This window comes from Vespa mandarinia, chromosome 1 (genome assembly GCF_050613455.1).
Source record: "Vespa mandarinia isolate Hongniang chromosome 1, ASM5061345v1, whole genome shotgun sequence".
Classification (NCBI taxonomy): domain Eukaryota; kingdom Metazoa; phylum Arthropoda; class Insecta; order Hymenoptera; family Vespidae; genus Vespa; species Vespa mandarinia.
Genome location: NC_140810.1, coordinates 7,924,353 through 7,939,661, shown reverse-complemented (window position 1 = coordinate 7,939,661; position 15,309 = coordinate 7,924,353). Strand labels below are relative to the sequence as shown.

Below are 15,309 nucleotides of genomic sequence, written 5' to 3'. Positions count from 1 at the left end.
GTGCAATATATATGTATACTCTATATAAATTTTGAATTTAAATATTTTAAATTTAATCATTCACATGTAATAAATAAAATAACAATAAATAATAAATATTTCTACCACAATGACACTTAAAAGAGTTTTACTATATACAAATGTATAGCTTTAATATAATCATTATATACATAATCTAGCAAATTATCTTCTTAATGAACTTATCTATCAAAAATTACGATTTCTTGATATTTTCTCCGCATATAGATTTTTTGTTAGCTAGGTTACTTTGACTATTATCTGAACTAAACGAACTTATATACGTTGCATTGTCCGTTAGCATGTCTGGTGTGATTCGAAGAGCTGAAATTATTAATAAATAAATTTATTTTTATTATTAATAAAAAAATATTAATATAATTAATAATTTAAAGAATTTTTCCCATGATACTATTCATATCTTACCAAATATTCCAGGTTTCTTTTCGACTGCTTGTATTATGGTCATTCGTATTTCATGCTCAACTTCTTGCGCAATTTTATTCAACTGTAATAAGATTTTTCATCAGAACAAAATAAAAAAAAAACCTAAATTGTTTATATATTGAAAATAATATATACATATATATTACCTCTTCTATAGCAGCATGATTCATAATATCTTTATTTTTTCGGTACTCTTCATTTATTTTAGCCCTCACAACTAAATGATATACACTAATGTATCAATTGAATTTTATTTAAATGACTTTGGAAATTTTATTTAATAAAATAGAAAAAAGAAATAAAAAAAGCTATCCAAGAATAAAGATTTAGCTTATTATTAGAAGATCTTATATATATTTTTTATAAGAAAAATAACATTACCTCCCAATGCATATTCATCTCCTTTAAATGTATTTAACCTAGTCCTGTGTAATTTTTTAAATTGATGCAGTACCTAAACCAAAAAAAGGGGATTCAATTAGTAAAAAACAATGAACTTAACCTCAAAAATACAATTGGAATAAAGTAATCACATAAACAATATAAATAGATTACTTTTCTTCGAAGGATTTCTGCCATATTTTAAAAATAACTTTTATTATTTAACAATCAATTATTAAATAATAGAAACTTGAATCATTTACAACAATAATTATATGCAATAAATATCTAGCAGAAGATTCATTAGAGTACTAGCAGCATCTCACATTTTGATTGGATAACCTTGCGCCAGTCGCAGTGCCGTATTAAGAAATTTCATGAAACATGATTTATCATTAAATTTTTCAAATTAAATAAGAAAAATCTACTAGTAAACCTCTTTAGATTCGTTTCTCCAAAAAAGATTATTCAAAAATTATCAAAAAGAAGATAGGATAAAAAATGCTTTGAAAAGGATTATATAGATTAATTGTACAAAATTAGAATGTATCCATACATACATGCATAAACTCGAAGCATGTTCAAAATGGCGCTGACCCTGAGAAGAGAAGGAAGACCGAGCGGTTGAGCGAGTTTATCATTACTGCCGTATTAACATGGACGGGAAAAAATAGAGATACACAGAAAAATTATACGGGTGACTTTGTCGATTTACGACGATGGAACAAGGCGAGAATCGGCAAGCACGATCGGCGTAGAGATTGAAATATGTACGCTCGTAGATGTGCGTTCATTATATTGTGAGAGAGGGAGTGAGTGTGTGTGAGAAAGAGAGGAAGAGAGATAGAGAGAGGGAGAGAAAGAAAGAGAAAGAGGCAAAAAGAAAGAAAGAAAATAATCTCTTGGCGTTGTGTGAAGCGCGTTGTCGCGTCGTGTGTCGCGTTCCCGTTTCCTCTGCGAGTCGGTGGGTGCGTCCGTGTGTGCGTGCGTGCGTCCGTGTATGCGTGTGTGTTAAGTCAAGATGGCGGCAACGTTAACCGTCGAGCAAGAACAAGTAAGTGATTGTCAATAGCTTAATCGCATCGTTGCACTGTCAATGAACGCGTAGAAATGATAAAAATCAACTTATGAATATTTTCATAAGAAAATCATTGTACATTATCAATCATATCAATTTGTTCTTTTACGTACAATATAAACGATATAAAGGTATGAGATATATCGGAGTAAAATTTCAATTTTCTTCCCTTTTTAAATATAGATATATTTTCGTTTTTGCGTTATAATATATGAATAAATGCATAACGATTTTTGGTGAGATATTAGACTGAAGTAGTATTAAACGCTAGACATATTTGGCAGAAGCTATATGGACGTGCAAAACTATTCTTCAGACGTACTTCGCGCCAACGATAGCTTTTACACTCTGCGCGCACTTCCTCTCTTCACGCTTTCTCTTATTATGAATCATGTTAGCTCTAAACAAGCGGTCTTTAAACATTTCACATGTTTTTTAAATCTTGTCTCGTGAATAATATTACTTTTCGCTGGTAAATTCATTTCCCTGAGACATTATTTTCTTTGACATTTAATTGAAATATATAAAAAATGTTATTTAAATTCCGTTATAACTATGTCGTTAACAAAGAAGTCGATGACACTTCACGGAATAAATCTTCACTCGTTTGTTCGTTGTTTCATAAATGAATTCGTTGATTTGATATAAAATATAAAACATTTCGAAATATTAATCAAAGTTTCCATTAGTTGAAGATCGAATCGATTCCTTTTTGGCACCTACCAAATTATTCGTAAACATATCGAGTTAAGGTATTGAATTTCTTGACCCTGACATCGACTCCGATGCCTTTAACCGGTTCTTAGCGAATGGGATGCCGGAAGTGATGCTTGGTGGGGACGTAGCCGGACACCGGAAGCTATATCGGTATACAGGGCATGTGCACAAATTATGGTGAAATGACCATGGGACATTTGAAAATATTTAATCTCACGTATCGTTTTTCAATGACTATTTTCAAAAGGACTATTTTCTTGGTGTCTTTATAAATGCGTCAAAACTTTTGCCCCTTGTATATATTATTATTAAAAATGATAAGTATTATAAATATTTATAAATAATTATAAAATATCTTTTATATTTTATAATATTTATAAACATTTTAATATTTATAATATTTTACGAAATTTATAAATATTTTAATAAATTATAAATATTTTTAAAAGAAGTTTTATTCGCCGTTGCTATTTTTGCAGGCTACAAAAGAATTTATAGAGGCTGTGAATAAGTGTCGAGCTGGCAGACGTGCCGGACCAGTTTCCTGGAGTACAGCAGTCAAATTTTTAGCAGCCAGGAAATTTGAAGTAAGCAGAGCTTTAGCTCTTTATGAACAGCACGAAGCTACCAGAAGAAGAGAAGGTTTGGCTGTTTTACATCCAACACAAGAACCATTACTCAGTGAATTACGTACAGGAAAATTTACTGTTCTGGTAAGAGTGCTAATAATTATTTTATAGCAGTATGATAATTATATATTATTTATAACACAAGTTATATAATGTCTATTGTATTATAGCCTTCAAGGGATGCAACTGGTGCTGCTATAGCAATCTTTACAGCACATTTACATCTTCCACAAAATACTACACATCAAACTACTTTACAGGTTAATAAATAATTTAAATTTTTGCTAGAACATTTGCAAATTGCTAGAACATTGAAAACATGTAAATAATAATTTAGGATAATTAACAATAATATTATTTGTAATATTTACTTTTTTAGGGTGTTGTGTATCAATTAGATGCGGCTCTTGAAAGTGCAGATACCCAGAAACATGGTTTGGTTTTTATTTATGACATGTCTGATAGCAAGTACCAAAATTTTGACTACGATCTATCGCAAAAAATTCTCACCCTATTAAAGGTAAGCTTCAAATACCTTTCTTTAAAACTAAAAACTAAACAAGTCGATGTTATTACATAAAAATATGACACTATTAGTGAAGCATGTATGAACGCTTATAAATGAAAACTATGTAATATGGATAAGCACAGAGTGCTTAACCTTACACAACAATTACATATGCACACAAAACATATTTTATTCCAACACGAAAGATAAAATCCTTTATAAGTGCATACTTGATTTTCACAAAGTAGTACAGTATTATCAATGTATTTTTTGTTGTGAGTAGTAATTTACGTAACGAGTTAATTAAAAAGTATGTCTAACACTCTTCCTCCTGTGTACTAATAGCATCTTTTATGCCATACCTATTGTATTTATTTTTTTTTTCTCTTAATAAGCCGAGCATGTGTCTCTGGAATGTAAAAAAAGAAAAAAAAAAATAAAATAAAAGGAAAATGCAAAAAGAAAAAAGACAAAAATATCTCCATTATGGATAATCATAGTTACGAGCGAAAGCATCGATATCATTGATCGGGTGATCGAAACTCATATCATACATTTCATTCGACGTTATTGCAATGAAAATTATGAAAACGAGTCGGTATTGTCAAGGAGCGAAATTCGTTACGTACTATTTGCACAAAAAAGTCTAATCATATCTCGAAAATGAATAACGCTACTTCACTTAAACATATTTTCACAGAAAATAAGTACCGAAACCCGATATTTCTGGCTAGAAGGTATATGAACGTCTTCACCGAGCGGTTTCTTACGATACACGCTCCAACTTGGTACACAGCTGCGTCTTCTGATCGATCGCATTTGCCATCGATAATAAACTCGTAAGACACGTCCGCACCTGTAGATTTAAATAATTAGAAAATCAGACTAGATTTTGTTGATAACCTTTTGAATGAAAAATAAGTAAGAAATAAGTAACACACACACATATATATATATATATTATATATTATATATATATTATTATTATTATTATCATTATCATTATTATTATTATTATTATTATTATTATTATTATTATTATTATTATTATTATTATTATTATTATTATTATTATTATTATTATTATTATTAGTCTATATTATTTGTAGTCTCTTCTCTCTCTCTTTTTACTAAGAGATCGACAAATGCATATATTTTATCAAAGATCGAGAGTAGAGAGTGCGTTGTTTTTATTTTTCCTAGTGCAACCGCCTTTCGATTGCGCTTTTTTTCCGCTAATGCGAAATTTCGTTACTTTATTACTAGTAAATGCTGACGCAGGCAATACTTAGCCGTATATATATTAGGACGGTAGATGAAAATCGTTAAAGCGTCTCGACAACAGGGATCGTCTCGCGAATTATAAGGGTGCAGGTTCAAAGAGCAACGAAGCCAAAGGATATTTATGCGCTGCTGCAAACTAGCAGGGCTATAATTGCGCGTCGAAGCGTGTCGTGTGAGATCGTTAATAAGAATTTTAAAGGTTTCAAAGGGAGGACGACAACGATCACGATGACCGATCTTCGTTCATAGAATAAATACAAAAACAGAAAAGAAACGCGCGGGAACAATTTAAAATTGATATAACTTTTAATATAAAGAAGTTCTTTTTTACGTAAAGAAGAAGTTCTAAGTAAAAGCATTTTGTATGTTCGATCATTTAGAATTAAGTTAATCACGGCTGGTTTATCTTCAGCCTATAAGATCATTATTATTTCACGCTCCGTTCGATGAAGCGTTCAATGAGGAAGGTTATAGTGTCATAGCCGAGCGGAAGGAAACGCGTAAAATGCTTCTAACGTTAAATCTAGAACGTGCTATCTCTGTTTTCACGATGCTCGCCCTGCTCGTGTTATGCTTTCTCGCTCTAGTCGATAATCTCATCTCGGCCTTCGGCTAAGGAAGATACAGTTTTCCTTGTTAACGTAAATGCATTAAACGGTGAAATGCGGTGAAGAGAAGATCAGTAGGAGTCCATTGTGTTTTATAGTGTCGATCTTATATAGAGACTTACAATGCGTTTAAAGAGATTTTTCCTTTTTTTTTATTATTTATTTTTTTCTTAATATTCGATTAAAATCGGTTTACTTTATCTATATTTACTTATCTCGAAAGAAAACTTTATGTCGTCAGTTTGTGTAAAGAGGTGATTAAGCATCTAATAAACAAAGTCGTAGTCAATGTGAATAGTATTGGAAAAAAAAAAAAAAAAAAAAAAAAACTTTGGTTTTTAAATATAGGCATTTTTAGACATATTTCATATTAGAACACTTTCCATGATATTATTTTCATAAAGCTTCACGCTTACTGACATTTATTTGGATATTTTTTTGATATTAATTCTGATGTATAGAACACGACTATGAATTTATTAATATTTAAAAGATTACTCCATATAAACGTGTGCATGTGTCCACATATGACACGCGCGCACACACACACACACACACACACATATCCGTATACGACAACCCTTCTATGTCGTATACTTCTGAGACTGAAATGAGGGAGAAACGAAATTCGCGTAGGGAAAGCGGTGGTAGAAAGTTGAAATATGTTGAAGAGAAAAAGAGAGCGAGAGAGAGAGAGAGAGAGAGAGATATGTAGATATAATGGTTATAAGAAAGAAAAGGAGAGATGTATTACGAGCGTCATAGGGTTGTTGAGAGGGGATGGGAGAGAGAGAGAGAGAAAGAGAGAGAGAGAGAGAGAGAGAGAGAGAGAGAGAGAGAGTGAGAGAGAGAGAGTGGGAGACAAAAAGAGAGAAAAGATTCACATTGCGCATGCGTCGTTACACGGGGACAACGTCGCGACGCTCGCGGTCAGTAATCATCGTGACCCCTTTGCGGCACTATCGTATCAAGATTAAAAGGGATTTAACCTGATTGATCCTTTTTCTGTCTCTCTTTTCTTTTCTCTCTCTTTTTCTCTTTCCCCTTATCTTTTCTTCTTTTTTTCCTTCTTTACGTTCCTCTTTTATTTATCTCGAAAAAGAATAGACAATCAGAACATTTTCATGTTTTTTTCGAACAAGCAATTATTCAAATATACATTTTCCCTTAGTCCGACCTCATTTCCGTTGGTGCGTTCCGCTTTCTCTGACGTCTCTTTTTCGCTTTCCCCTTTTTGAGCCCTTGTTAAGCGGCGCGTTACACATACAGTTATAGTTATCTCGTCTTATCGATTGACCGACCGACCGACCGACCGACCAACCGACCAACCATTCAACCAACCAACCAATCGACCGCCGGCCAGTGGTTTTAAATATGAACTTGTGTAGTTATTATCTCTTTGTTTTTTAAAGTTTCTCTTTCTCTGTCTTTCTCTCTCTCTCTCTCTCTTTCTTTCTCTCTTTCTCTTTTTCTCTCTCTTTCTCTTTTTCTCTCTCTTTCTCTTTCTATTTCGCTTTGATACGTAGGAAATATTTTCGTGCGTGATTTCTTTTTTTTTTTTTTTATTTTGAAATTTCTTTTTTTCAACCCGATTTCGTTTCTTCCTTGCAGTGTAAAGTTATCTTAGCTCAAGGTGTTGCGTCGTTTTATCGAGTGTCGTCTTACTTTCGCCGAAATGGATTAATTAAGCGCGCGCGTTATCGATTCTCTACCAGGTACTATTCTGGCAAATTACCGGTAATCTCGATTAGAGAAAGATCGAGCTACATTGGTAAACAATTCTTCTGAAATATTTATCAATTTTTATTTAAAAAGTAGTAAGGATTTATTTACGACTTCGAAATTTATTTTATTGGAAAAGGTATAAGTTATATTATTCATCGTTCTTAAATTTCGAATTTGTAAAGTATGAATAGTGTGATGGTGAATACTAGTGGGTGGTAGTGGTTGGTGGAAGTGCTGGTGGTAGTGGTGCTGATGGTAATGGTGGTGGTGGTGGTGGTAGTGTGGTGGTGGTAATAGTGTTGCTGACGTCGTGCGGTACTTCCGCCATCTGGTTTCAACGGAGAGGGTTGGAGGTAGTTTTTCCGAGTACATTCTTTTTAATTATACAAATGATTTCATATCGAAAATTTTGCAATCTTTTAGGAATTGTTTGTTCATATCCGAAATGAACGTCTCTTTTTTTTCTTTTTTTTTCCCATCTCCGTCGTCGTTTCAGGTCAATTTTGGTAATGATTCTGTAAGTTGATTTATGTATCCCAGTGGTGCGAAGAAAATTATAGGCTCATGTTGAAAAAAATTTTTTTTTCTTTTTTAATACTTCGAATCTTGCTCTTTTTATCTTCTCTCTTTCTCTCTCTCTCTCTCTCTCTCTCTCTCTCTCTCTCTGTCTCTGTCTCCCTCTCCCCCCTCTCTCTCTCTCGTTTTTACGAGAATAACTTTTTATAGGCTTGTAACTCATCATCGATGATACGTTTTAATAATCCAAAATCTTCCGGTTTTTGGCTTTGGGTTCTTCCTTTTTACGTAGAAAATCTAAAATTATAATCGCGACCTATAGATCTTGTATGATCATTCTTTACTTTCCGTCGTCTATCTTGCGAAGGATTTCTTCGTGATAAATACGTAGTTCGAGCATCGCTTACAGCTGGCACTACATGTATCAAATGTATACATCGTTCTATTATTGCGATGTCTTTCAAAGGTCACGAGCGAGGCGCTTAAAAAAAATGATTTATGCATTGACGCGGTCGGTAGTTGAAATTCTTTTCATTTTCTTCACTTTAGCCTTCTGAACTTGTGTCATATGTTAAGAGTACAGTTAACGAAGACAAAAAATTATATTGATTGTTTGGCTTGATTGAGCTCGCCGCTTCCGTTCTATTTTGCTTCTTAATGTTATTTTGTTTTCTTTGCATTACTCTCGTAGTGCCAAAATCATGTACGTTTTTTCAAGTATTATTTTGTTTCATTAACGATTGAATTTATTTCATTTTAATGGTTATTGTTACAGGGTGGATATCCAGCAAAACTTAAGAAGGTTTTAATTGTAACAGCACCACTTTGGTTCAAGGCACCTTTCAAAATCCTCCGTTTGTTTGTTCGTGAAAAATTACGGGACCGAGTATTTACTGTATCCATTCCTCAATTGATATTACATATACCACGAGAATCATTGCCACATAGGCTAGGAGGCACCTTGGAGATACAGCATGAGGCATGGCTATTACATTGTCTTAAATCCATGACAAACCGAGGCGGGGGTGAACTCTGTGAGGTCTGCGTAAGAAACGTTTCATATTCTTCTGTGTTTCTTTTTTTTTTTTTAATCAAAACATCACTTTATCTTATATTATATTTCTTTGATGACATAGGTTACTCCCAGAGTGGGAACCCCACTTTCACCTACATTAAAGAATCATACAGTTCACCAGAATCCCAATGGAACACCGATTAGTAATCCAACTAGTCCTATAATCGATAAGAATAAGATAAAGAATGGTGTTTCAAACATTGGAGATATTGAAATTACTAACGGTGATGTGTGGATGGCAAACGACGAAGCACCATCTCCAGTACAGCCTCCGTCCTCAGCAAGCTCTGGTTTTAGCGACGATGATAGCCTTCATGGCGATCTCGGATTGCAAGCAGTTACTATGGAACAGCTTATCGAAGAAATACATTCAAGAGGTCGTGCTGGCCTCGTAGCGGAATATGTAGAAATTAGGCAGAGGCCACCTGACGGTTCCTTTAATAATGCAAAGTACGTGTCTTGATAAACATTCATTTTTAAATAGACAAATGATAATTTGATTATGTATGTATATATCACCTTTTCAGATTAAGGCCAAATCAATCAAAAAATCGTTATACGGATGTGCTTTGTTACGATCATAGCAGAGTGTGTCTTTCTCAAGTAGACGGCGATGCAACGTCGGATTATATTAATGCAAACTTTGTTGATGGTTACAAACAAAAAAACGCGTTTATTAATACTCAGGGACCTCTTCCAAAGACATGTGGGGATTTCTGGAGAATGATATGGGAACAGCAAACACTTGTTATTGTGATGACTACAAGGTAAATTCTCATTTATAAATTTAAAAAATTTCATTGATAAGATTAATGTATTATATATTTCATTGATAAGATAAATTCTATTTTTTAAATATTCAGGGTAGTAGAACGAGGACGTACAAAATGTGCACAGTATTGGGGTCCAGAGCCAGGTGATGAAGTACAAGCAGGTGGCTTCACTGTAACAACTTTAGAAGTTGATATAAATCCAGACTATACAATATCTATGCTCCTTCTTACAAACAACAAGGTAATAACACTCTTATTTTACACTGATCAGATTTATAGACATATAATAATTATTTATAAATTATCATACCAAATATATATATATATATATATATATATATTTTTTTTTTGTTTCATTTGTTAATTCAGACTGACGAGACAAGAGAGGTGTGTCACATGCTTTACACAGCATGGCCGGATTATGGCGTTCCTCAATCAGCTAGAGCTTTATTACAATTCCTATCCCTAGTAAGACAACAACAAAATAAATTATTAGCAAGTAGGGGTGATACCTGGGCTGGACATCCACGAGGTCCACCTATAGTAGTGCATTGTAGTGCTGGTATTGGAAGAACAGGTATTTAACATTTGCCATAATTTCCGTCGATTTTATTTATTACAATTCATTGTCCAAAAAAAAAAAGAAGTATCTATAAAATTAATTTATTTGCAGGAACATTTTGCACCTTGGATATCTGCATATCTCGATTAGAAGACACGGGAACTGTCGACATTCGTGGAACGGTCGAAAAAATTCGAGCACAAAGAGCCTACAGTATTCAAATGCCTGATCAGTATGTTTTTTGTCATCGTGCTCTCGCAGAATATGCTCTTTCTAGGGGCATGCTTAGTTCTCAACATCTTGCTATGTTACCTCCAACGGTCGAAGAAGATTCTGATTAAGATACACACACACACACACATACACACATACACACGCGCACACACACATATATATATATATTCCGATAGACATGAAGTAGGTTGATAAACTTCCTGATTATACGTATTCAGCTCTGTCCTGTCTAATAGTTTACTTCTAGTATAAATGACTAAAACTTATTTTTTTCTATCATTGCCATTCGATGTGTAATCCTTAAGATTTCTAGCGTTATATTAGCCTAATATTCAGGATATTCTGAATACAAACTAGTTTGTCAAAAAAAAAGGCCAAATCAGTAAGTAGAGATTGTATATTTCTATTTTATTTGATTTTGCTCACGTATTTTCAATTGAGATAACGTGACGTAGCAAAGAAAGCACAGATTTAAACTGTCTGAGTAACATATTTGTGGCAAAAATACATTTATTCTTTCTATTTTATACTCTCTCGGTATATATCAGTGCGTAAAATTGAAAGAATTAATTTCCCTTTCTTTTTTAAATTTTACTGATAAAAATCTTGTGTTTAAAGGTTATTAGCAAAATAAAAAAATTTTATAAAAAGTAACACAAGAAATTCTTATGAGAGAGTTTAATCGTTACTTTGTGCGTTGACAAAGAGAAAATGATAATATAGAATGCAGATAATGAGATATAAGGTTAATTTGTTTAACTGATTGAAACGTTATGACAACGTCATTTTGCAGTGGCCAATGAATAGTTGCAGTTTACATAAGATCTTATAAAGAACGTTATGATGTATAAAATGGTTTTTTAACCATTAAAGAAATAAGTTTAATCAAGGATACATCGATAGTCACTTTTGGGCAACCAAAGATTATATCCCTTATACCAGTTTAGAAAATTGGGGTTTGATATGTATAAAAATTTGATTAATATTCTGTGAGAGAGAAATCCTTATATACAGGGATTTTTAATCAGGGATCACATCTTGTAGACTAAATACTTCCATTTTGAATAAAAATGAAATGGGGCCTACAATGGCTTTACGAATATAAGCCTTTAAAAATAAGTTAAATAAGCTTCCAGCTTGTTTTAAAGTCACAGACGCGCTTCGGTATGATAAAATAATGGAAAAAAGAAAATTTATGCGATATTCGAGTTTTGAAAAGAGTTGTTCTAAAATGTATAGGTCCTTTGATATTTCCATTAAAAGTGATATAATTAATTAGTATCATCTTAACGATTGAATATGCTCTACTAGCAAGCCTTGATACATATATAATATATATGTATATATATATATATATATATATATATATATATATATAAAGTGTGATTTGGTATCTACGTGATTCGATACTTTTGAAAGAAGCGCATATAACACGAAGTTATATTCTTTATGCATAGTAAAACTTTAAAAATATTACGATTCGCATATGTATGTTCGTTTACTATTCTTCGTGATAAAAAGATGAAAACATTTGTTTTAATAGGGATACCTGTGAGAAGAAAAAAGAAATGAAAAATGATATCATATTCAAGTTATTCGCCAATTTTGATGTTGCGAAGAATGACGTTTGAAAGATCGTATTATCCGAAATATTTATTATATTACCGTTTTAATTGTAAAATTCGATATGAATAATGAATTTATAATAAGACTGTTTAAGTTATTTATATCAGATAGTCACTGTTTAGAAATCAAAGTTTCATAACTTAAAATATTTATCATCGATTTATAACGTTCTCTTGAAATGTGCACATAGCGCAAATATCAAAAAGAAAAAAAGAAAAAAAGAAAAAGAAGAAAAAAAGAAAAAGAAAAAAGTAGAAGAGATGTTGATTCGTAAAGCGTATTTATTTCAACGTTTGTCAACGTAAGCTGGATAAATACATTTTCTCGGGATATAATCTCTCACGTATATAAACGACAGAAATGATATACTATTAGATTTACAAAAAAAAAATGATAAAAATTATGGGATAATGATATTTTTATGGTATACATTGCAGTGTAAAACGACACATAGAAATGAGAAAGTAGAATACATTTGAAATTGGAATTTATTTAAAGTCAATGTTTCACACAATTAAAAATGGCGAAGCGTATGTAGAATTATGCAGTATAGATATTTCCTTATGCCGAGAAAAAAAAACTAAACTTGTATTTCTCTCCGTCTAAAATTCTATGCCCCCGTTCCCTTCTTATTATATATGTACTAATTTGATCGAACAAATTACATTATTGCTCGGCCTTCGCCTTAGATTTTTTCTTATATACGGATTGCATACGTCACGATAATCGTTTTACGAAGAAAACTATGTCATTATTTTTTAGATATTTTCGAAATACAGAGCGCGTTAAAAGAAGAAAATGTTATAAATGAATAATAATATGCTCGTAAGCATTTTTACGCTTTCATGTGTACCATGTGTAGTTTATCTAATAATGCAGCGTCTAACATTTTATTTTAGTAATAAAAAAAAAAGAAGAAAAGAAAGTTTACCAATCGTGAAAGAAACATGTTGTTAGAAACATTTGCGAATTTTATACATAAATAATGCTGTGTATCGGTCGTGAATATTTAGTCAAATAAGTTTAGCGGTTTTGATATATAACGTACGTTCCTCCCCTCTCCCCCCATGTGGGTATATTCTACAAAAGTATTTTATTGATGCGTACACGTTCATTATAATTATTATCATTTGAAATATGGAGGAAAGAAAAATGCGTCTACCAAAACCTCATCCTTATTATTATTAATATTATTATTATTATTAATTATATTATATATATATATTAATATTAATATTAATATTAATATTAATATTATTATTATTATTATTATTATTATTATTATTATTATTATTATAATTATTATTATTATTATTATTATTATTATTATTATTATTATTATTATTATTATTATTATTATTATTATTATTATTATTATTATTATTATTATTATTATTATTATCATTAGAATCAACATTATTTGTTTCTATTAGATATCTATTTATTGCAAGTTATCTTACGATGTATATACGCACATATCGGAGCCGTAAAAATTGAGATTTTTATCGCATAACATTCTTATTTTCTTCATTATTTAAAACAGTAACAAAACATTTGATAAACATCGTCGATAGAACGATCTCGAAAATCTGATGTGAAATCTGATTTAGCATTTTCGTCCTTTTTTCTGTTTTTTTTCTTTTTTCTTTTATTTATTTATTTATTTTTTTAATTCTTTTGATTTCTTAAAATTTATTAAGAACGTAAAGTACAACATCATTGCTACACATTTTTACTCGTTTTCTCTCTTCATACCTTTACAAATAAGATTTAAATCGATGGAAATCTGTACGTAAAATAAATGTTATCGGAACGGGTATCAATGTCTCCGTGTATTATAATACATGAGGGGACAAGTAGAATATGTATAGACCTTTCTATTTATTCTCTCTGTCTCTCTCTCTTTCTCTCCCTCTCTCTCTCTCTCTATTTTTCTCTCTTTTCTCTCTCTCTCTCTCTCTCTCTCTCTCTCTCTCTCTCTCTCTCTCTCTCTCTCTCTCTCTCTCTCTCTCTCTCTGTCTGTTTCTCTCTGTCCCTGTCTCTGTTTCTTTTTCTTTTTCTTTCTGTCTCTTCGTGAACATTAAAAGTCGCGTAGAGAGAGCTTATGACTCTAATCACATATACATACACACACATACACACAACAGTATTATAATTAATAATGTATGAACTTTTTCTAAATTATTGATGAGATTTTTTACGTTTTCAAATAATATATGTTCTCATTCCGGCGATTGAAATATGTGTATATATATATATATATATATATATATATATATACACATATTCATATATATAATCGTATTCATTTCTCGACGTTAAGGATTAGATTTGCGTAGCATTTTATAATGGGTTATAGTCATGTTTGTTAGTTATACATACATAGAAATCTTAGCATCCAGATTTTTATTGCGAAAATAAATCGCATCGATACGAAGAATATCCGATTATATCGAACGATTACTTTGAAAACACGCGTCTCGAGAAATCATAACGTTTTATAGAATATGTTTGATTAACTTTTTCAAGATAGAATTTGATATCCGAACAAGGATGGTTACCAAAAAAAAAGAAAACGATTATAAAAGTACAGAAAATGTTGGACGAAGAGGAAATAATTATTGGTAGAAAACAGAAAGAAAAAGAAACAAGTTGTAAATACGATGACTTTAATTTATCATCGCGTATAATTGTATTAAAAAAATTAACGATTATTTAATATATTACAGATATAAATGGTAAATGCAAGAAAAAGAAATTGTCTTAGTTTTCTTCACGTATGAAGAATATTTATCCTTCGAATATTATGGTATTTATTTCTACGTACGATATCTATATTCTCATTAATTAGATTGAATTAGAAGAAAAAGCGACGTACTATATTTATTGAGTATTTCTCTCAAATTTAATGAATGGCGGCGATGCAAAGAAATTGTATTGCAATTAACAAATTAGAATCTTTAGAGAAAATTTGAATTTTGCAAGTAGTATCTTTGTATTATGAAATATACTCTATCAAAAATGAATTTAATAATCTATATGTATACTTTTATTTTTTTACTTTTTAGATTAGAAAGAATCCGATAACTCATAATTTTATTCAATCTAGAGAGAGAGAGAGAGAGAGA

General features: G+C 31.3%; 2 protein-coding genes across 5 annotated transcripts; one reads left to right on the top strand and one right to left on the bottom strand.

Moving 5' to 3' along the window:
* Positions 1–56: 56 nt before the first annotated feature.
* LOC118446948 (complex III assembly factor LYRM7) lies at positions 57–1,544 on the bottom strand. Of its 2 annotated transcripts, none has more exons than XM_035878202.2 (5): positions 1,407–1,544; positions 847–919; positions 612–682; positions 445–526; positions 57–342 (listed from the first exon to the last, which is right to left on the bottom strand). In XM_035878202.2, the coding sequence occupies exons 1-5, from the start codon at positions 1,410–1,412 to the stop codon at positions 215–217; spliced, it is 360 nt and encodes a 119-aa protein (XP_035734095.2). In that variant the 5' UTR covers positions 1,413–1,544; the 3' UTR covers positions 57–214. The 2 variants fall into 2 exon arrangements, with proteins under 2 accessions (XP_035734095.2, XP_035734094.2); XM_035878201.2 differs by lacking the exon at positions 1,407–1,544 and adding an exon at positions 1,021–1,177.
* Positions 1,545–1,758: 214 nt separating this feature from the next.
* Ptpmeg2 (Protein tyrosine phosphatase Meg2) lies at positions 1,759–13,377 on the top strand. 3 transcript variants are annotated; one of them, XM_035878163.2, is made up of 10 exons: positions 1,759–1,900; positions 3,121–3,354; positions 3,441–3,530; positions 3,650–3,790; positions 8,687–8,950; positions 9,048–9,436; positions 9,514–9,753; positions 9,850–10,000; positions 10,129–10,336; positions 10,433–13,377. In XM_035878163.2, the coding sequence occupies exons 1-10, from the start codon at positions 1,868–1,870 to the stop codon at positions 10,660–10,662; spliced, it is 1,980 nt and encodes a 659-aa protein (XP_035734056.1). In that variant the 5' UTR covers positions 1,759–1,867; the 3' UTR covers positions 10,663–13,377. The 3 variants fall into 3 exon arrangements, with proteins under 3 accessions (XP_035734056.1, XP_035734057.1, XP_035734055.1); XM_035878164.2 differs by having other exon boundaries at positions 8,687–8,956; positions 9,520–9,753; XM_035878162.2 differs by having other exon boundaries at positions 8,687–8,956.
* Positions 13,378–15,309: the final 1,932 nt, after the last annotated feature.